Source organism: Callithrix jacchus, chromosome 2 (assembly GCF_049354715.1).
Source record: "Callithrix jacchus isolate 240 chromosome 2, calJac240_pri, whole genome shotgun sequence".
Lineage (NCBI taxonomy): Eukaryota > Metazoa > Chordata > Mammalia > Primates > Cebidae > Callithrix > Callithrix jacchus.
The window spans coordinates 170,812,612-170,834,560 of record NC_133503.1 but is presented as its reverse complement, the minus strand read 5'-3'; the positions used below and the strand labels follow the sequence as shown (position 1 = coordinate 170,834,560).

At 38.9% G+C, this 21,949-nt stretch overlaps 1 protein-coding gene across 14 annotated transcripts in view; it reads left to right on the top strand.

The window, feature by feature from the left end:
• Positions 1-21,676, top strand: part of RAI14 (retinoic acid induced 14) — a 213,977-nt gene extending 192,301 nt beyond the window's left edge. For 10 of the 14 annotated variants that reach the window (XM_035291701.3, XM_078365618.1, XM_054252307.2 and 7 more), the window contains 11 exons: positions 1,355-1,461; positions 2,108-2,286; positions 2,519-2,547; positions 3,627-3,713; positions 4,935-5,021; positions 7,480-7,534; positions 10,949-11,067; positions 11,957-13,492; positions 15,485-15,634; positions 18,792-18,857; positions 19,745-21,676. In XM_035291701.3, the coding sequence (XP_035147592.2) occupies positions 1,355-1,461; positions 2,108-2,286; positions 2,519-2,547; positions 3,627-3,713; positions 4,935-5,021; positions 7,480-7,534; positions 10,949-11,067; positions 11,957-13,492; positions 15,485-15,634; positions 18,792-18,857; positions 19,745-19,822 (2,493 nt within the window). In that variant the 3' untranslated portion in view covers positions 19,823-21,676. The remainder of the gene's footprint in view (positions 1-1,354; positions 1,462-2,107; positions 2,287-2,518; positions 2,548-3,626; positions 3,714-4,934; positions 5,022-7,479; positions 7,535-10,948; positions 11,068-11,956; positions 13,493-15,484; positions 15,635-18,791; positions 18,858-19,744) is intronic. The other 4 variants (XM_008992202.4, XM_078365623.1, XM_078365622.1 and 1 more) reach the window with 1 other exon arrangement.
• The last annotated feature ends 273 nt before the right edge of the window (positions 21,677-21,949 follow it).

Below are 21,949 nucleotides of genomic sequence, written 5' to 3'. Positions count from 1 at the left end.
CCTTTCTGGCAGAATGACTTTACAACTTAACCAGGAAACCCAAGAGCTCCTCAGATAGGCTCTTCAACAGCCCAAAGTATCATTCTCAGATAGGGGCACCCAGGGTAAGGGTATTAGCCAAAGATCCCAGGATGGGCAGCTAGCCCATGTTTAAATACAGGTCTCCAATGCATGGATGTCACGGCATGTGTTCTACAACCCCCAGAGTCCATGCAAGGTGCCTTGTAGAAACCTTTGGTCAGCCTCATTTCTGCTAAAACAGCCATCTTCAAGACAGCCCCTGAAGAGACCAACTCAGGTCCTGCCCTGCTGTCCTTTGCTGAAGATGAGGAACAGGCTCTTGGGCTAAGGTTCAGGGTAGAGCACAAGGGACCAGAGAAGCTCCTGGAGTTGGCTGGGTGAGAGGGCTCTCCATTTGCTGCTTGTAGTAGCCTGCCTGCTAACTGATTTCTTCTCCCTAGTTGCAGCCCTGCCCTGGTCTGATGCCCCAACTCTGCCTTTGTTGTTCCCTCCCACCTCCCTATTAAATGTTGTGTACAGAAGAGCCCTTGTGAATTGTGAATTGTTGTTAAAAAAAAAAAAAAAAAAAAAAAAACGTAAAGGATACTTCTCTTTACGTTTTGTGTTATTTGTGTCAGGCCTAAGATTACAGAAAATACGTATATATATTCTTCTAGTAGTTTTCATCATTTGTTTTATATTGTAATGTTTAAAAGTTTAATCCACCTGACATGGTTTGCATATGAGTTGGAGACCTAGATTTCCTTCTTCCTAAAGGCATTGCAATTGTCATGACATATTATTCTTTCTATGCATCTCTTTATCTAGTCATGTGTTAGTAATAGACATAGGCTCTTAATTTATGTTATGTTTTTATACCTAGCAAGATTACTAAAAAGTATACTTTCTGGTTAAGAGTGGAATGGCAGGATATATAATCATTAGTGCATGGGGAAGAAGCTGCCTATAGGGCAGTGGGATCTTCTGATGTCGTGCAGAGATTCGTCCTTCCTTTCTCCAGCATTATCCCTCAGTACACATGGTACACTTGCCTTTAGCCTTTACACACTTTGTGTTCTACCCTCTCTCACAATCACCCAAACAGTGATAGCCACGGGAACAAGCAGCCCAAGAAGCTAGAGCTGCTATGGAAAAGCTAGCATTCAGTGAAATTCCCTAAGAAGAGTTGTACTGACATACACATGTGGCTCTATAGGGACACAATATCAAGATGGACCAGATATTAGATCAGCAGTCTAAGTCAGGAAAAGCATGCGCAAAGAACAGGGGCTGACTTTTGCAATTCTGGCATTTTGTGCCTGAGTTAAAATCTAAATCTGAATTTGTCTCCTAGGATGGGAATATACCGCTGCTTCTTGCTGTACAAAATGGTCACAGTGAGATCTGTCACTTTCTCCTGGATCATGGAGCAGATGTCAATTCCAGGAACAAAAGTGGAAGGTACCCCAGAATTAGGCAGAAATCATGTGACTTCAGTGATATCCACATTCTGAGAGTATTTCAAAATATCACAGCTATATTTTGGATCATTTGTTATAAAGGGGTTTAAACTCCTTACCTTTTTAAAGTTCTACTGTTTTTGATCATCAAGAATCTATGTTGACCTAAAAGCAATTTTCCCCAGACATCTGTGGACATCATTGCTGGCTAAGTCTGTGAGGAGACTATTATATGCTAACATGAATAAGCAATTTCCTGTGACTTTCTATGCAAAATGAAATAAACCGATTGGTTGGTTTGGAGAAATGGTCTTAGCAGCGTATATGTTATTTAAAGTGCTTGAGATGAAAAAGGATAAGATTCATGCCAGTCATATTAAATCCCATCATATTATGCCAAATAGTATAGAAGATTATGTTGTTTGACTAAATATGGTTTAATGTTTTGATTTAATCTGAAGTTTTAAAAATAATGCCTAATTTCATCTTGATAGCATTCCACTTCAAATTCCCCAAAGATTAAGTGTAATAAAGGTTTAACTGCACTTAATCTTCTTTCTCTCTCTCTTTTTTTAAGACAACTGATTTCCCAGGAAAGAGTTTGCACATTTCGTTAGTACTAATTTTGTGTCTCCCTTTTCCTTTAGAACTGCTCTCATGTTGGCCTGTGAGATTGGCAGCTCTAACATTGTGGAAGCCTTAATTAAAAAGGGTGCAGACCTAACCCTTGTAGATTCTCTTGGACACAATGCCTTACATTATTCCAGACTCTCAGAACATGCAGGAATTCAAAGCCTTCTATTATCAAAAATCTCTCAGGATGCTGGTATGTGAAAGAAAATAGCCAATGTTGTTTTAAATTTATCTACTCCATTTTCCCCAAAGGATAAAGGAATGTGTGCAATATGATATATTTTGTTATTTTTAAAACACATTTTTGAAGAAAAATTGAGTCTTAAAAACTATTGTGTATGGTGGTGTGTGTGTATCCCCCTACCCAAAGTGAATATGAATCATTATGGTTCTTATAGTTATTTTTTTCACTTTTTCCTCTTTAGATTTAAAGACCTCAACAAAACCAAAGCAGGTATTTATCTTTGGGGGAGGCTTTTTGTTTCATTTATGCTTGTGGGAATTCTGAAGTTCAGATTTAACCACTGTGTTCAGATTTAACCACTCTGTGGTCCAATAGTAAAATAATAAAGACTGTATTGAAAATACTTAAGGACTGAAATATCTTTGAAATAAATGATTCACTGTTAAAGGTGGTAAAGGTTTTCTTAATAATTTGCTTTATTTCAAAAGCATGTAACGTTAAACTTGCTACTTATATGTTCATCTTTTTCTGAAATATACTAACTCATACTTCCTATTGGTGTGAACATGTTTGATGTGGCTTAAACTCTGCGAATGAATAACAGTGTTTGAAGTACCTGTAATATCACATGAGCTACAGACCTGCAATCCAGAAAACGTTAGCTATTTAATGGTAATAAGAGAATTTAGCTTCTTCTTTTAATTAGGGTTTTTCTAGAATGTCATATAGTGTTACAGAAAGTAGAAATTGAATTTGCCCTGTTACTGTTTGGTTTTTTTTTTTTTTTTTTTTTTTCTAAAAATACGTTGTCACTGTTTTTTGACGAACAGTGTATGTTTGGTTGTTCTATTTATTTACACATCTAGGTTCTTGAAGAAATTACAAACAGCAAATACTCTAATACTGAATATATGTGCTAACTGTAATACTTAATCAATAACCTTCAAAACTGAAGTTATCCCTTTCCCTCATAGTCTTTTAAAAAGGAATGGAAATAATACATAGGTGTAGAAAATACCTTTGGTTTTCATTCACTCAGAAAGCTGACTATGATTGTGTTCTGGATTCTAAATTGTGGTAGATGTCAACCTCTACTTTGCCAGTTCTCCACACCAACCTAATCTGGTTTTGTCTTATGTGTTTTTATTTTCTTGCTATTAAAGCATGGGCTGCTAGAAGAATACTTGGCGCATGCATATTATTTATGTTCGTAGCAGATTTCAGATTTTGATAAAGTAATAAATGCATGAACTTATAAGGTTTTTCTCATGTGTTTGATAAATCTACTTGCTCAGACTTTACTAACCAAACTAACCCGCCTCCATTCTTTGGACTGTGATAACTTTCAGCATGACCAAGTCTCTAAAATAAGCTCAGAAAGAAGTGGAACTCCAAAAAAACGCAAAGCTCCACCACCTCCTATCAGTCCTACCCAGGTAAAAACAAAAGCGAACCACCAGTCGATAAACATACTACAAAAAAGCCATAAATTTCTCATTTTGTTTAGGCCAAAAAGGAATGCTTTACAACTGACCTTTAAGTGCATATTTAAAATTTTTCTTACCAGTTTTTTTTTTTGAGACAGAGTTTCGCTCTTGTTACCCAAGCTGGAGTGCAATGGCGCGATCTCGGCTCACCGCAACCTCTGCCTCCTGGTTCAGGCAATTCTCCTGCCTCAGCCTCCTGAGTGGCTGGGATTACAGGCACGCGCCACCATGCCCAGCTAATTTTTTGTATTTTTAGTAGAGACGGGGTTTCACCATGTTGACCAGGATGGTCTCGATCTCTTCACCTTGTGATCCACCCGCCTCGGCCTCCCAAAGTGCTGGGATTACAGGCATGAGCCACCGCGCCCGGCCTCCTTAGTGGTTTTAAATTACAAATTGTGGTAAGAAGGATTTTGATGATTAGTATGGAAATAATGTTGATTCGTATCCATTTTAAAACAGTAGAATCAAACAGCCTCTTTTTGAAAAGTCTCGAGGAAATTTCTCAAAATCTTATCACAGACACTTTTCCCTTAAGATAAGCTCAATTTATTTTTAGTTCCTTATATTAAAAGATCTAGTAAGGAGTGGGAGAATGAGCATCCAATGAGGCAGTCAGTTGAAAATGAATTTCAGTTGGTTTCTTAAAACATTGCTAAAATATATTAGCCTTTCTAATTACATTTACAGTTGGCTAATATTAAAAGTAGTTTTCATTTGTGAGCTTATAGTAACCACTGCATAGAAGAGGAAGCTCAGTAATCTATGTAACTGCATGGAAAAACAGGTCGAGACTTGCTATGTAAAAATTCAGAGGCCACAAAGAGAATAATCCATATTTAAGTAGTAGAGAGGAATCGCTTATCTCTTAAGTATTTTTAAATGTATGTTAGCATACTTATTCTTAACCTGCAACAAAAGTTTTGTAGATTAAAAAAATGATTTTAATATAGGAACAAAGTTATATTCTGTAAACTTTCAGAAAGTATTTGAAGTAGCTGAACTGCATTGAAAATATTCTACCCTTGAATTAATTGATGCCAAGGATATTTACTGTTAGATTTCATTGCATTGGTTAAACAGGTCAATTATTTGGCACTGGAGAAGAAAAGAGTTTGAAGGTGCATTCTTTATGGATAATTTTCATTTTGTTTGTTTGTTTGTTTTTAGTTAAGTGATGTCTCTTCCCCAAGATCAATAACTTCAACGCCACTTTCAGGAAAGGAATCGGTATTTTTTGCTGAACCACCCTTCAAGGTATTTTCTTTCCGTATTCAGTTTTGTTACTGTATTTTAAGATACATGATAGACTTGCTTTGAGTTATATAACACTGGGAAAAAACAGAATATGCTTCTGAATCATTGGTTCACAACCTTTTCACCAGGAAGTACCCCCTCGACTATTTGTTCTGGCATGAACCCCATAAAGCAAGAATAGATACAGCTAGTATGTATCCATAATAAGTTAAAATTTTTAAAAAATAATTGAATAAATTAAATTTACAAATTAATAATTGATTTTCTTCATTTAAAAAAGAAAAAGACAAGAGGGACAAGTGCGGTGGCTCACACCTGTAATCCCAGCACTTTGTGAGGCCAAAGTGGGCAGATCACCTGAGGTCAGGAGTTTGAGACCAGCTTGGCCAACACAGCAAAACCCTGTCTCTACTAAAAATACAAATTTAGTTGGGTGTGGTGGTTCATGCCTATAATACCAGTTACTTGGGAGGCTGAGGCAGGAGAAGTACTTGAACCCAGGAGGTGGAGGTTGGAGTGAGCCGATATTGCGCCACTGCACTTTAGCCTGGGCGACAGAGAGAGACTCCGTCTCGGAGGCTGGAGAAAAAAAAAAAACAAAGTTTACTTATATGGAATCTAAAAAAGTTGAACCCATAGAAGCAGAGATTAGAATGATAATGGGGGAGTGGTGGGAAGTGTTGGGGAGATGTTGGCCAGAGGATATGACATTTCATCTAGATAAAAGGAGTAAGTTCAAGAGATGCATTGTACAGCATGGTGACTGTAGTTAATAACAACGCATTGGGTTCTGAAAATCACTCAGAGTAAACTTTTAAGTGTTCTCATCACAAAAAATGATAAGTGCGTGAGATAAATTAGTTCTACTTGGCCATTTCACATAATGTACATATTTGAAGACATCATGATGTACATGATAAATGTACACAATTTTTATTTGTCAACTAAAAAATAAATTAACTTTTAAAAAAATACGGTGTGAAAGTAACCAGCTTCTACCTGTTATTCTCCTCATTCTTTCCTGAATGCAGAATATTAAGGAAATGTCAAACATTATATTTCAGAAACTTCTCTATATACAGTATAATATCCTAGATTAGATCCTGAGACAAAAAAAGGCCATTCGTGGAAAAATTGGTGCAATTTGAATAAAGCTGTAATTTAGGTAGTAGTAATTTACCAATTAACAAATTGGTAAATTTATATATGGCTACATATGTATATGTATTGTCTATGGCCACAAATTGTATAATGGCTACATATGTTGTAAACTTTAGGAGAAATGAGTGAAAGTTTCTATCTTGCAACTTCTTTATAAATCTTAAATTGTTTCAAATAAAAAATGTATTAAAAGTTTTTTAAAAAGAGACAAAGTTAAATACTTAGTAGGTAACCAGTCTTCTTACCCAATTAAGTTGATATTAATTCCAGTCAAAAAGATAGAAACTTTTGTTATTCTCTGATGTGTTACTGAGAAGTAATTGTATAGTTAATTATATGTTTTCCCGACTATAAAAGTAATATGTATTTGTCTTACAAACATTAGAAAATCCATTAGGTCTCATCCACCTGGTTCTATAGGTTTGTGGTTGGAAAATATTTTAAGGAAGTGGGAGGATATTTCCATTTAATATCTGTTTAATATACTAAGAAACTATACTTGGGGGGAAATAAAACATAATTGTTAGCATTTGGGTTTTTATAAAGGTATATTTGCTGAAAAATTCTCTTACTGTCTGTGGCTCATTTGGATGCCACATTGTAATTTTTAGCAAGCCACTGTAATGCTTGGAAGTGAGAGTATGGCTTTGAAGTTCCAAGAAGTTTTACAGTAGATTAACAGATATTCAGGGACAAAGGATTAGAGAAAATCTTTAGGGAATCTATTGCCAATCTAAGACCATATGATATTTATTACCATTTCCCTTAGAAAGGTTAATAACAACTTTAATAGCAGATAATTTATAAAATGATAAAGCTAAAAAATCTGATTTAAAATATTTCAATCAATGTATAACTAATGCAGCCATACAGGACTTCTCTTTGACTTCATTATGAAAGCAGTATTTGCCATCTCAGTTTTTAGTACATAACTCGGTAAATTAGCAATTACATGAAATTATTGTAATTTATTTTTCTGATCACCTCTAGCTTGGAGAAATTATTGTAATCTTAAATGTATTTGCATTGTACTCACTAAATGAAACTTTTGAAAAATATTTAGAGAGTATACCTTCTGGAACTTCTAATGTTTTAGAAATTTAACTTAGTAGATAATTGTCACTTTTACTCATTCATAGCTTAAAATACCGTCTTCCTTTGAGATTTTCTAGCTGCTTTTCTAGTAGGATAATACCAGATCTGCTCTGCATAAGCTCAAGTAGAAAAGTCTGCTTGATTCTTTTGTGCAATGTTACATTTAGGAATGTTCTTTTAAATCATTTTTGTGTTTCAATAGGCTGAGATCAGTTCTATACAAGAAAACAAAGACAGACTAAGTGACAGTACTACAGGTAAGATAAGGAAGCATCTGTTTGTTTTTGTTTTTGTTTTTTCTTTAACCAAACTTTATTTCATGTCCATTTAAAGAGAGCAAAGGCCAAGGTTGGGTACTGTGTAAAAAGATAACGAGCCAACTGGGCGCAGTGGCTTGCACTTGTTTGGGAGGCTGGGGCGGGTAGATCACAAGGCCAGGAGTTCGAGACCAGCCTGGCCAACATGGTGAAACCCCATCTCTACTGAAAATACAAAAATTAGCTGGGTGTGGTGGCGAGCACCTGTAATCACAGCTACTTGGGAAGCTGAGGATGGAGAATCACTTGAAACGGGAAGTGGAGGTTGCCATGAGCTGAGATCGCACCACTGCACTCTAGCCTGGGCAACAAAGCAAGACTCAAAAAAAAAAAAAAAAAAAAAGTCATGAGCCAGCACACCTGCACAGAGCTGCAGTAGCATACAAGCTGACATGCTCTGTACTTCAGGGCACCTTCACCTGCATTTTAAAGAGTCTCTGAATTCAAATTTTGAAAAATACATATTTATTTTCATTTGTCCCAAACCACATGTTAGCAGTTTCTTCAATTATGAATATAGACAATAAGCCCCAGTGGTATTAGCATACCAGTGATTTTGTCAAGAGAATTCCTGTCACCTTACAGATATTGCAGATTTCTTGAAATATCAACACTATTGCTACTAAAAATTATGGCAGTTATTAGACCTGCTGCTAAACCTTGTTATTGTTACCAAAGAAGCTCTTAAGTTACTGTAGCCTGTCTGTTTTATCTCACACATTAAAAACATTATTTTCAGATGAGGTCCATAGGCTTCTACTATCTGCTAACTGCACTCTTTGCAGCTGAGCAGCACATTATTTTATGAGGGAGAACCCACCATGTCACCTCCATGACTGTCCCAATCTAACTTTTTTCTACTTTGGATTCTAAGTAGGCACAGGCAAAGACAAGAATGTTCCTAAAATATGTAATCATACTATCTTTATGATCATAGGGTTAAATTCATTGTATTCCTTAAAGAGTGCCTCCTAAGAATGCAATACAGTATCTTTAGAATCAGTTTAAAATAGAAGAGACAATTTCAAAGGTCCATTTTTGCTCCAGCATTCAGAGTCTTAATCTGTTGTGTTTGGAGCCTTTAACATGCAGAACTTAGAAATACTTTTTATTCATGCATGTATTTATTTATTTTAGAGATGGTATCTTACTAAATTGCCCAGGCTGGTCTCAAACTCCTGAGCTCAAGCAATCCTCCCATCTTGGCCTCCCATAGTGCTGGGATTAAAGACGTGAGCCACCATACCCAACCCTAGAAATATTAAACTTTCTAATTCCTATCAGAGATCAATGTTAATATAACTGAACAAATGTTACATTGGGTACTTTAAAAACCATTCACTGTATCTTAGAAGTAATTTTTATTTCTTAGAATTGCATTTATGCTCCCATTTCCCTTGTTTATTCCACACTAACCAAACTTCATGTCAAGGAAACTCAGAAAGCTATGATTTAGGCATCAGACATCAGGACAGTGCCTTACGATCAGAAACAAGCACTTCTTTGAAGAAAGGTCATTTTGCATCCTTCCAAGTTAAGATTAAAGTTTTCATCTTTGCATTAAATGGCTGTGAGAAAATTAAAAGCATAGCATTACAAATTTAGATCAGCCAGGCGTGGTGGCTCAAGCCTGTAATCCCAGCACTTTGGGAGGCCAAGGCGGGTGGATCACGAGGTCAAGAGATCGAGACCATCCTGGTCGACATGGTGAAACCCCATCTCTACTAAAAATACAAAAAATTAGCTGGGCATGGTGGCGCATGCCAGTAATCCCAGCTACTCAGGAGGCTGAGGCAGGAGAATTGCCTGAACCCAGGAGGCGGAGGTTGTGGTGAGCCAAGATCGCGCCATTGCACTCCAGCCTGGGTAACAAAAATGAAACTCCGTCTCAAAAAAAAAAAAAAAATTAGATCAATGCTTTTCAAAGTATGGTTTGTAAAGTCTTTACTAGCCTATAATAATTAAGGAGTTTGAGTAGGGTGTGGTAGCTTACGCCTGTAATCCCAGCACTTTGGGAGGCAAAGATGGGCAGATCACATGAGGTCAGGAGTTTGAGGTCAGCCTTGCCAACATGGCAAAAACCCATCTCTACTAAAAATACAAAAATTAGCTATTTACATAAAATTATTGAGATTTTGTGTAATAGCTAATTATTGATAATGCCTGCAGTCCCAGCTACTTGGGAGGCTGACGCAGGAGAATCACTTGAAGCTGGGAGGCAGAGTTGCAGTTAGGCCGAGATGGGGCCACTGCACTCCAGCTTGGGTAACAGAGCAAGACTCCATCTCAAAAAGTAATAATAATAATATTAAGGAGTTTGGACCAGAAATTCACACAGTTACTTCACTAAGCACATTGTTTTGTTCAGCTGACATATTTTTCTTAGGATTTTCTAGATGAAGGAAGCAGTACCTTGCACTGTGTTCTGGAGGAAATTTGCCAACTCAGTGAGCATCTTGAATAGCACTCCTTAAGTTGTAATTCAGCATGATAATCAGTAGGATGTCAAAAAGTTGTGGTTTACCAACAGGGATTACTGTGGGATACATAGAAGAGAAGACAGATTCATGCTAGAGTGGTCATTGAATGCTTTAAGGACTGGGCAAAGTTTGACATGATGCCTAAGAATTCCCTGGCAGAGAGATTCTTCAGGCCAATCCTGTGGATTAAGAATGAAAGAATCAGTGATGTGTTGAGAATGTAGAGGGTATGATGGGAACCATGAATCTGAGGAAAACAGAAATCTAGGAAAGTAGCAGTGTCATGAACCTGAAAAAGTAGACTGGGGCCAAATCATGGAGGGAAAACAATTAAAGCACTTGACCGAAACGAATGACCCAGTCAAGGTATGTCATAGGAAGACTGATCTGATGTTGTTGTGCAGGCTACAGTTTCACTGGGAAGAGGAGAGAGGCAGATTTTTTGGGAAGCTGTTTGCAGAGTTTCCAAGTAACGTGATAAAATCTGAACTACAGTAATGGTGGTGGGGGGTAAGAAACCAAATTCCAGAGACATTTCTAAAATGATTCACAGAACTGAGACTTAGGAGGCGCAGAGAAGAACTGAAAACAACCAAGATATGACACTCAAGCCAGTGAATAGGAAATACGTGACCAAATTCATCAGCTTTCAGAATTGCCTTGTATACACATGTATCTAGTATTGTCCTAAAAATACCACACTAAGGAAACCCAGAACGTGAAAATGACAGTTCATCCATCCAGCTGGTAGGGCGTTTTATAGTTAGGACTAGGAAGAACTGGATTTGGCTAGTAAGTGAATTTGTCTGAGATTAGAGAAACTCTAAGAGTTTAATTGTTTTATATTATTTTAAATTGCTTTCTTTTCCCCAAGGTGCTGATAGTTTATTGGATATAAGTTCTGAAGCTGACCAGCAAGATCTTCTCGCCCTATTGCAAGCAAAAGTTGCTTCCCTTACCTTACACAATAAGGAATTACAAGATAAATTACAGGTACATAAATAGATTGCTATCACGGACTATTCTGTAGAGTCAAACTCTTGGTCTCTTCAGCAGTCGGATGTATTTTGTTTTAAATGTGTACAGTAGTTAATTTTTAAATATTTAAAATTAAGCATCTTAATTTTAAATATTTAAACTTAAATATTTAATTAAATATTTAATTAAATATTTAAACTTTAAGCATCTTACAGTTTCAGATTATTTAATGAGAGTGTTATTCATTAACTCTGTAAGTTATTCAACTGCTAAATTATATATGATTATACACATAGTATGATCAGTATTAAAATTATATAAGTTTAATAAAAAATTATATAAATAAAACAAATTCAAAGAATTAAAAATTCTATATAAATATACTATATACATACAATGATACATATAATTTTATATATAAAATTTTATATTTGATTTTACATATACATGAAAATTTTATATTTTAAGTTTGTGTGTGTGTGTGTGCATAATATTAGCCGTTCATTTAGTAAAACTGATCACTTAACAGGTTTAAGAACTTGATAAGAAATAGCTGTACCAAAAAAAGAAGAAATAGCTGTACTTTATATCCATTGCCCCTCTTGACAAGTGGAATCATAAGAGAAATAAAGGAAAATGTTGAATTGGGGGCTTTGTAGAGAAAACAATTCTACTGTTTTCAAAGTGACACAAATCATCTGTCCTAATAGAATGCAGAGCAAGCTTTGTGTCATTAGTCCCACTCTCATGTCCCACACCATCTTTTTTCATGGCATGAGAATATACATGCTAAGTGATCATGCTACTCTCCCATACCAAAGTTGTGGATTTACTCCTCGCATTTTCGTTGATTGCTAAGCTAACCACACCTTTGGTATCATTTAATTCTTGCTTTTTTTCCTAGGCCAAATCACCCAAGGAGGCAGAAGCAGACCTAAGCTTTGACTCATACCATTCCACCCAAACTGACTTGGGCCCAGCCCTGAGCAAACCTGATGAAACCTCTCCCTCAGACTCCAAATCATCTCCATCTGTCTTAATACATTCTTTTGGTAAATCCACTACTGACAATGATGTCAGAATTCAGCAACTGCAAGAGAATTTGCAAGATTTACAGAGGAGATTAGAGAGCTCTGAAGCAGAGCGAAAACAGCTACAGGTCGAACTCCAATCTCGAAAGGCAGAACTGGTATGCTTAAACAACATTGAGATTTCAGAGAACAGCTCTGACCTCAGCCAGAAACTTAAAGAAACTCAGAGCAAATATGAGGAGGCTATGAAAGAAGTCCTTAGTGTGCAGAAGCAGATGAAACTGGGTCTTGTCTCGCCTGAGAACGTGGATAATTATTCACACCTCCACGAGCTGAGGGTCACCGAAGAGGAAATAAATGTGCTAAAGCAGGATCTGCAGAATGCATTAGAAGAAAGTGAAAGAAATAAAGAGAAAGTGAGAGAGTTAGAGGAAAGACTGGTAGAAAGGGAGAAAGATACTGTGATTAAGCCACCTGCGAAAGAATATGAGGAAATGAAAAGTTCATATTCCTCTGTTATTGAGAATATGAATAAGGAGAAAGCATTTTTGTTTGAGAAATACCAAGAGGCCCAAGAAGAAATCATGAAATTAAAAGACACACTAAAAAGTCAGATGACACAGGAAGCCAGTGATGAAGCTGAGGAAATGAAAGAAGCCATGCATAGGATGATAGATGAACTCAATAAACAGGTGAGTGAGCTGTCACAGCTGTACAAAGAAGCCCAGGCCGAGCTGGAGGATTACAGGAAGAGGAAATCTCTAGAGGATGTCACAGCTGAATATATCCATAAAGCAGAGCATGAGAAACTGATGCAAGTGACAAATGTGTCCAGGACCAAAGCAGAAGATGCACTGTCCGAAATGAAGTCTCAGTATTCAAAAGTGTTGAATGAGTTGACCCAGCTCAAACAGCTGGTCGATGCACAGAAAGAGAACTCCATCTCTATCACAGAACATTTGCAAGTGATAACCACGCTGCGGACTGCAGCAAAAGAGATGGAAGAAAAAATTAGCAGTCTTAAGGAACACCTTGCAAGCAAGGAAGTAGAAGTAGCAAAGCTGGAGAAACAACTCTTAGAAGAGAAAGCTGCCATGACTGATGCAATGGTATCCCGTTCTTCCTATGAAAAACTCCAGTCATCCTTAGAGAGTGAAGTGAGTGCACTGGCATCAAAATTAAAGGAATCAGTGAAAGAGAAAGAGAAGGTACATTCAGAGGTTGCCCAGATTAGAAGTGAAGTCTCACAGGTGAAAAGAGAAAAGGAAAATATTCAGACTCTCCTGAAATCCAAAGAGCAAGAAGTGAATGAACTTCTGCAAAAATTCCAGCAAGCTCAGGAAGAACTTGCAGAAATGAAAAGATATTCTGAGAGCTCTTCAAAATTGGAGGAAGATAAAGACAAAAAGGTTGGTGAAGCTGTATTGCTGTAGGGTTTCTAGCAGTAAGTCAGGCTCTTTGGCTTTTACTGTATTAAACACTTGTAGTGTTTGTTGGGACTAAACTGGAGTGAATGCTCAGAGGCTCTGCACATGAACTTTATCTGTCTTCAAAGCCACATTAAAAATAGTTGGTTGGGTATTTATGTTTTACAGATACATCCACTGGGCGTGGTGGCTCACTCCTCTAATTCCAGTACTTTGGGAGGCCACAATGGGAGGATAGCTTGAGAACAGCCTCAGCAACATAGTGATACCCCATCTGTACAAAAAATTTAAAAATTATCCAGGCATGGAGGTGCATGCATATAGTCCCAGCCACTTGAGAGGCTAAGGCAGGAAGATCAATCAAGCCCAAGAAGGCTGTCATGAGCCATATCATCACCACTGTACTCCAGCCTAGACAACAGAGTGAGACCCTGCCTCAACAAATAATAAATAAGCAAACATAAATCTTCTGCCACTTCTCCTTATACTGAAGCATTTCACATATGTGGTACATATTTGTCCTTTAAAAATCATTTTACAGAAGCTTTGCCAGTAAAGCAGAGCATGAGAAACTGATGCAAGTGACAAACGTGTCCAGGACCAAAGCAGAAGATGCACTGTCCAAAATGAAGTCTCAGTATTCAAAAGTGTTGAATGAATTTCTAGAAACTACTGCCAGAAACCCAACATTGGTTGGGGATCAGAAGTGAACCTGCAAACTGAAAATTACTTAGGATCCACTTCAAACTTCAGGTCCTTTTTTTAGATTCAAAACAGATTCTCCATAATATAAAAGTAAAATACTCCTAGACTGAATCGTGCTTCCCTAAGGCCCATGTGCTTCCCTAAGGCAGGGTCTCACTCTGTTGTCTAGGATGGAGTACAGTGGCATTGATATGGCTCATGACAGCCTTCTTGGGCTTGATTGATCTTCCTGCCTTAGCCTCTCAAGTGGCTGGGACTATATGCATGCACCACCATGCCTGGATAATTTTTAAATTTTTTGTACAGATGGGGTATCACTATGTTGCTGAGGCTGTTCTCAAGCTATCCTCCCATTGTGGCCTCCCAAAGTACTGGAATTAGAGGAGTGAGCCACCATGCCCAGTGGATGTATCTGTAAAACATAAATACCCAACCAACTATTTTTAATGTGGCTTTGAAGACAGATAAAGTTCATGTGCAGAGCCTCTGAGCTACCCTCGCTGGCCCTTCCTTTGACAGGCATATAGGAGAGGAAGGGGGAGGAATGTGGAGACGCGGCAATTAGAGATGGCACTGGACACAATTAGAGATGGTGCTGGTCACGCTACTGGATGAAGGAGGGAAGCAAAGGGGAAGTTGAGGAGGATGTTTCCACACCTCAGTTGGCTCTGCATCTCTAGTCCTCTGTCTCAGAGGCTCCGAATGCCATTCATTAGAATCTACTTATCTTTATTCTCTTGTAATGAGTGTTTCAAAAGAGGTTTAATAGCCAAGGGAACAGGGATTAGGGAGTAGTGGGGTACAATGAGAAGTTAGTTGTGTTTTCTTTAAAGAAAGATGTCCAGAGATATCAGGCTTCCTAGGCCTTATTCCTTATCGCCCATGTCAGCAGTATTGAACAAAACATAGCTGTCTCCAAATAAACAATGCCTGAAATCCTAATTCTGATTTTTTTCAATCATACCCCTTTTAAAAGTAAAAGTAGGAAACCAACATCATAGCTTTTGTTACCGTCATGCACCAAAACATAGGTAATTCAGGGGCCTTGATCTGAATGTAATAGATGTAGTGGGCTTTGTTAATTTGCCTGATTTTGTTTCCTGTTTCATTTTATGAGGTTTTTTATTTAACCGTATTAAAAGGGAATTGTTCCAAAGTCTTAGGTCCCAGAGGCCAAAAGAGATGACTGTGTTCGAGGCTTAGAAATAATTGAAATTTTGCTTTGCAGACATGTTGCCGCCTGCTAACACCATTTTCCTTTGTCCCTAGATAAGTGAGATGTCGAAGGAAGTCACCAAATTGAAGGAGGCCCTGAACAGCCTCTCCCAGCTCTCCTATTCAACAAGCTCATCCAAAAGGCAGAGTCAGCAGCTGGAGGCGCTGCAGCAGCAAGTCAAACAGCTCCAGAACCAGCTGGCGGTGAGTGGGCTTGTTTCTGCTGCCTGGTTTGGGGTGGAGGGCCAGGCAGATTCCATAGCTTAGCTGCTAGGGCAAGTGGGCATGAACAGAAAGATTCCCAGCCCAAAGGAATGTACTTCAGTGAGCAGTTGACTGATTTCTTCAGTGATGGCAAAACAGGGAGCCACTGGTGGAATTCCCAGTCATTATCAGCGATGCCACGGGTTAGATACTCACTGGGAAGGAAAGAACTGACAGGACAGTGGGAGGAGGTTGCGTGTTCACTTGTACCCTAACTTTTTATCCCTTCGCCTTTTTCTGCAACAGTCTTTCTCCATGTCTGGCAGTGGCAATAGCTTTTTCTCGTTAGGGGCCAGGATCTCTAGTAGTTGCATCTCTACATATCTGAAGCTGCTTCTTGGTCCCTCTCCTTATTTCACCTGGAAAGTGCTTGCTTATCTAAACTTGTTTTCTGGGTCCATGTAACAAATCACCACAAATTTGGTTTAGAACAACATGAGTATATTATTTTATAGTTGCATGGAGCGGAAGTTCAAAATCACTTTCCGTCAACTTCAAGGTGTTGGCAGGGCTGGTTCTTCCTCAAGACTGTAGGTGAAAATCCATTTCCTTGCCTTTCCAGCTTCCAGAGACTGCCTGCATTCCGTGGCTCATGGCCCCTTCCTCCATCTTCAGGGCACATCACTCCAGCATCTGCTCAGTCTTCCCATCTTCTCCTTCAGCCTTTGACTTTCTTGCCTCCCTCTTATAAGGGAGTTACATCTAAAGCCCACATAGATAATCCATAATAATCTCCCTCTCCATCTCAAAACCCTTAATTTCATCTGCAAGATGCCTTTTGCCATATAAAGTAACATTCACAGGATCTGGGAATTAGGATGTGGACATCTTTCAAGAGCCATTATTTAGCTTACCACAATTATCTGTTAAGTTTTGAGTTGACATGGGTATATTAGGTTTTCCAGCTGAAGTCCAGGGTTAGTCTGTCCTGGACTGTCTCTAGCTTCCATATACAAACAGAATGTGGATTTGATGATTTCTTCAGTATACATCTAACTAGTGAATTCAGGTTTCGGCACTCCTTACTCTGGCTGGCCACAAAGTTCAATGCTAGCTTGTTGGAAGAAACAGCTCTAGCAGTGGTGGATACTCTGAGGAGGAGAAGCTGCTCCTTACTGTGTTCTGCATTCTTCTCCTGAAAAAATGATATTACAGACTTGTAGATAAAGTGCTATCGGTTTACACAGCAATTCTTACAATTATGCAACATGTGTTTGTTGAGCTCTTCCTATGCATCAGTATTATACATGGTATTGATGATAAAAAATGAGTGAGACTCACAGTTCCTGCCCTCATGGAGTTTATGTAAGTTATCAACAAAGAGCTGCCCCGCATGCCATGGGCATACAAAGGAAATGTGTCTACCCAATCATGCTGAGTCATGAAAAGGTTCCTACAGGAGTTATACTTGTGCTGAGTCTTGAAGACCTGAGTAAGAATATGTTGTTACTCAGCAAGGACTGGCATGTGGCACTACCTGGCTTTTGGGAACCTTGGTGAGAACCATTCCAGTGGAGTGGGGAGGATGGTAAAATCTGGACTACAGTAGACTGGCTGCTAGAGAAGTGAGTAAGTAGAAAGGTATCCGTGGGGCTAATCAGTCACAGCAGGGGTTGGGGAAAGCCTGAAGCAAGTTTGCTGGAAAGATGGGAGGTGGTGATTAGGGCATGGGATGCTTTCAGTTGAGGTTTCGGGAGTGGTAATGACAAAGGCAGGGCTACAACCGTGAGAGGAGCTGCTGAACCGAAGAGGAGCATGTTATCAAAGCTGAAGTCGAGGAACTGAGAGGTTTAGATATTAGATGGATCATTCATACTGATATCAAAGCCAACCAAATGATGACAGAAGAAGAGATGGAAAGGAAAACAAAGATCAGAAGATAAAATCATAAATAATTGAGTAGGGATTGCTGAAAGGTGGGGAGGGAATACCATAAAGAGAAGTGGCAAATCTGCCTTCTTCTGGTGTGAACTTCAAAGGACGAGTTTCAAAGTGTCCCCGAATGACAGGAAAGATACCTCATATTCTGACACTGATAGGGGGAAAGGAAGAATAGGTATTATGGACTTTTGTACATTTTTTAAGTAATCCATATATAATAGTCTCAATTTTCATGATGAAGTAGGAGGACAGGCTCTTAGAACGAGAACAGTTTCAGAGCTAAGACCCTTGAAACAGCCACTGAGAAGAACTGGAGTAATAGCTCAACAAGGAGAAATAGAAGCATCAGCAGCTGTATTAAGGAACCACTGGAAGTTAAGGCCACGCTTTTTGCCTCCTGGGTACACTGATAGCTCCCCAAGGATTATACAACACCGGCCAGATAGTGGGCAATCAATAATTCCCTTAAAAATTAAAGTAGTACACATTTGATCACTATAGAAAAGCTGAAAAATACAGAAAACTCTTAAGTTCCTATAAAAATTTTCCATCATTAAACAGCTTTGAGATAATCACTATTTGCATTTGATATATTTCCTTATAGTATTTACATTGAATGTAGCTGTATTTGTATAAATGAGTACATATATATATATGTATACGTGTGTGTGTGTGTGTATTTTTTTTTCTTGAGACAGAGTTTTGCTCTGTGCCCCAGGCTGGAGTGCAGTAGCGTGATCTTGGCTCACTGCAACCTCTGCCTCCCAGGTTCAAGTGATTCTCCTGCCTCAGCTTCCTGAGTAGCTGGGATTACAGGCACCTACTATTATGCCTGCCTAATTTTTGTATTTTTAGTAGAGACAGGGTTTCACTATGTTGGCCAGGCTGGTATCCAACTCCTGACCTCCACTGATGTGCCCACCTCAGCCTCCCAAAGTGCATATATTTTTAAAAACAAACTTGGGATTATAATAACTCCTTTTTATACAGTTTTTTCTAGAGTTGACATACCAAGACTTTTTCCCTAAGATTATTGACAAGTATTCAGAAATACACAAGCCAGTAAGGCCACAACAATTTTAGAAGCTTCCAATGCTAGCATAAAGTGGAGGTAACCACTTGGGTAGCATTTGACTGCAGCTTTCCCATAGTTTTTTGTTTTTGTTCTTTAAAGATCTCCTGAGTTCATAAATAATGTAAAATACTCTCTTTCTAGGAATGTAAGAAGCAACACCAGGAGGTCATAGCAGTTTACAGAATGCATCTTCTTTATGCTGTGCAGGTATGGTGATACCCCTTGAAGTATCTGGACATCCTAAAGAAATACGGCAGCAGATGTTGACAGAACTCCCATCATTAAACTAGTTGAATGAACAAGAATTAGAGGAGAATCCTTTTCAATGGAAAGCTTGAATATGCCTTTTGTATTGCCTTGGATTCTTTGTCAGGAGCCTCGTGCCCTGTTTACCAGGAGCAGCCCCATCTTTTAAGGCAGGGCCTAACTCTGTCACCCAGGCTGGAATGTAGTGACATAATCTTGCCTCACTGCAGCCTCGACATACCGGCTCAAGTGATCTTCCCACCTTAGCCTCCCAGGTAGGTGGGTTTACAGGTGCCCACCACCATACCTGGCTAATTTTTGTATTTGTTTTATAGAGACGGGGCTTTGCCATGCTGCCCAGGCTGGTCTCAAACTCCTGAGATCAAGCGATCTGCCCGTCTCAGCCTCCCAAAGTGCTGAGATTACAGGCATGAGCCACCACACCCAGCCCTCCCATCATTTATTGAGGAATGAGGGACGACGTGATCTTTCATTGGGAGGATGAGGGCTTTATTTTCCAGCAATGCTGATCTTCTCAGAGCTACCAGTGCTGCCTTAGCTCTATGATGCTTGCTGTTCTGGCTGCTGGACTCACATTTGCAACTGAGACCCCTTTGCTGAAGGTTTTGGTAGACACTGCCGCCTTATCGTACAGCTGGATAAGGGAAGGGCCCTTTCTTTAACTCAGTTCCTCATAGAAATGTGGGAAATGATAGGGCTGACATTCCTGTGAAAGATGGGGAAATTAGCTCAGCGCTTCATCGCAGTCAGCCATCTCATTCCCTAGAGAAGGATGTTCCATGGCTTAATTTAGGTTCTAATGAGTATCTTGTGTTTGAATATCCTAGGGCCAGATGGATGAAGATGTCCAGAAAGTACTGAAGCAAATCCTTACCATGTGTAAAAACCAGTCTCAAAAGAAGTAAAGTGGATTCCTTGGCAGGACACTGCCCCCTTGTCATCGTCTTTGTGTTAGATCCAGAGTTGTTGGCAGCTGCTGCCATTTTTTTCTCATTGTATACACTGTGGCCTAGCATAGCTTCTTCCCTTTCCAAAGGTTTTTGAGGACTTATCCCAGGAGAAGACTGGTGCCTCAGAACTGCTTAGAGACTTCAAACTAGCAGAGGTGAAAGTCCCTGTCATCCCTTCAGATTTCAGAGCTGGGATCAGCCACACCCAGAAGTCTGGTCCTGATTCTAGCCGGGGGGCCCCCTCCTCCATACCTGACCAGCTGAGTGGCTTTATCACCACCAAGTGATGTGCTGAGGCCTCGTGCAGTGAATACTACTTCCATTCCTGCACTCGGGCTGTGCCATTCAGCACAGGAGAGCGCTTTTTTTTGCCTTTGGCTTTCAATTCCAAAACATGATTTAATTCCTAACTAAATTACTATGGCACTAGGTTATGAAGTATCTGCTTAAAACCCTTTATCGTGACATCCTGTGGATTTAAAAACTCTTAATTCCATGTTTTCTTCCCATCTGCCTTATATATCTCATCGCCCTGCTTATCAATATTCATTTTGATGAGCACTGTTAACTAAAATACGAACCTTAAAAACAAAAGCAAGTTGTCCTTAAAAGTTCTTTTTTTAAGTAAATTGTTGACACATTGCAAATTTTCTATGCAAACTTGCCTCCTGCTGTTATCCATGAAGCTCAGGAAATCCAAACATTTGTGTTTCAACAAGGGACAGTAAACTGTATGTTTACAGCCAAAAAAAATGCCTCATAATTCTTAACCTCAAGTTTTGTAAAAGTGTTTTTTTCTCTGTAATATTTTTATTGGCTCATACAGAAGTTTTCATATCTAAACCCCTAAATAAGTGAAATTACAGTAGATTATATTAACAAAATATTTTTTAGGTAGCCATGCTTGAGACTTTTTAAAAATGTAACTTTTTCCTCAAAAGTTTTCAGCTATAGCAAAAGGTAGTTATGTATGCCAGACTTAATATAAGCTGCCACCAACACTCCTAGAACTTTCAGCCTTCGGCTCTCCAGAATTGTAGTGCATTTCTGAATCTAGCAAATTCTCTTTTTACCCGTTCAATGTTTTTGAATGTCCTGACTCTACCCGTGCTCAAAATGATCTCTGGAAGGGCTGTTAGTACCAATCTGTTTTTCAATTTCGAAGCTAAAAACCCTGATATGGTAATATTATGGTGCCTAGCAGAGGTCTTGAAAACAAATTTCTGTTCACTTTCCTTTCAGCTTCAAAATGTTTCTAACATGCTTGCAGCTTCCTTTGTGACATTAATCTTGTTGAAGGAGAGACAGAATCCAGCTCTCCAAAGTATTTAACTGAAAGTAGGGCCTGCTCTGACAAGGGCCCACATCCCACAGGGCTGCCTGGGCTTAGAGGGTACTTGGCTGTACTGGATGATATGTTGATCTGTATTGGATGAGTACCAATGACAGCAAAGCAAAATTGGCTTTAAAGCTCGGTGTTACTTTTCTTAAGTTGTTTAATTATAGTTAAGCAATTTCAAAAATGCTCCAAAGAAATGTGAAAGGACTTTTTGTCACAGCACTTCAGAAAATACAAAACAACCCCTTCTGCCCCCGCCCCCACCCCCGCACAGAAATGCTGCAGAGTATATAAAACTTGAGACATTTTTGTAGGATGCCTGACAAGGTGTAGCCTTTTATCTTGTTTCCGGATGCGTATTTATTACAAGTACTCTGGTTAAATATTGAAAAGTTATATGCTGTAGTTTAGTATTTTGTCTTTGTAATTTACAGAAGTTATTGCAGAAAATAAATTTGTTTCATTTTGCATTTCTGGTCTTGATTTTTGGTGTGTTCAGATGCATACCTGTGTGGCTTCTGAAGATTAGTTCAACAGCATTTCAGCATGATGGGTTTTCTAGCCTGCGCTGTGCCCAGCAGGTGCGAGGTGTCCACACTGCCTCACACAGTCTCATGTCATTTCCATTTCCCAGCTCTTGGATTCATCCTGAGCTCTGCCCCAAGTATCAGCCACTTTGGGGCAACTGAGTAACAGTCCTTTAATTCACAATTGCCTCTCATTTGATCTGGAGTCTTTTTAAC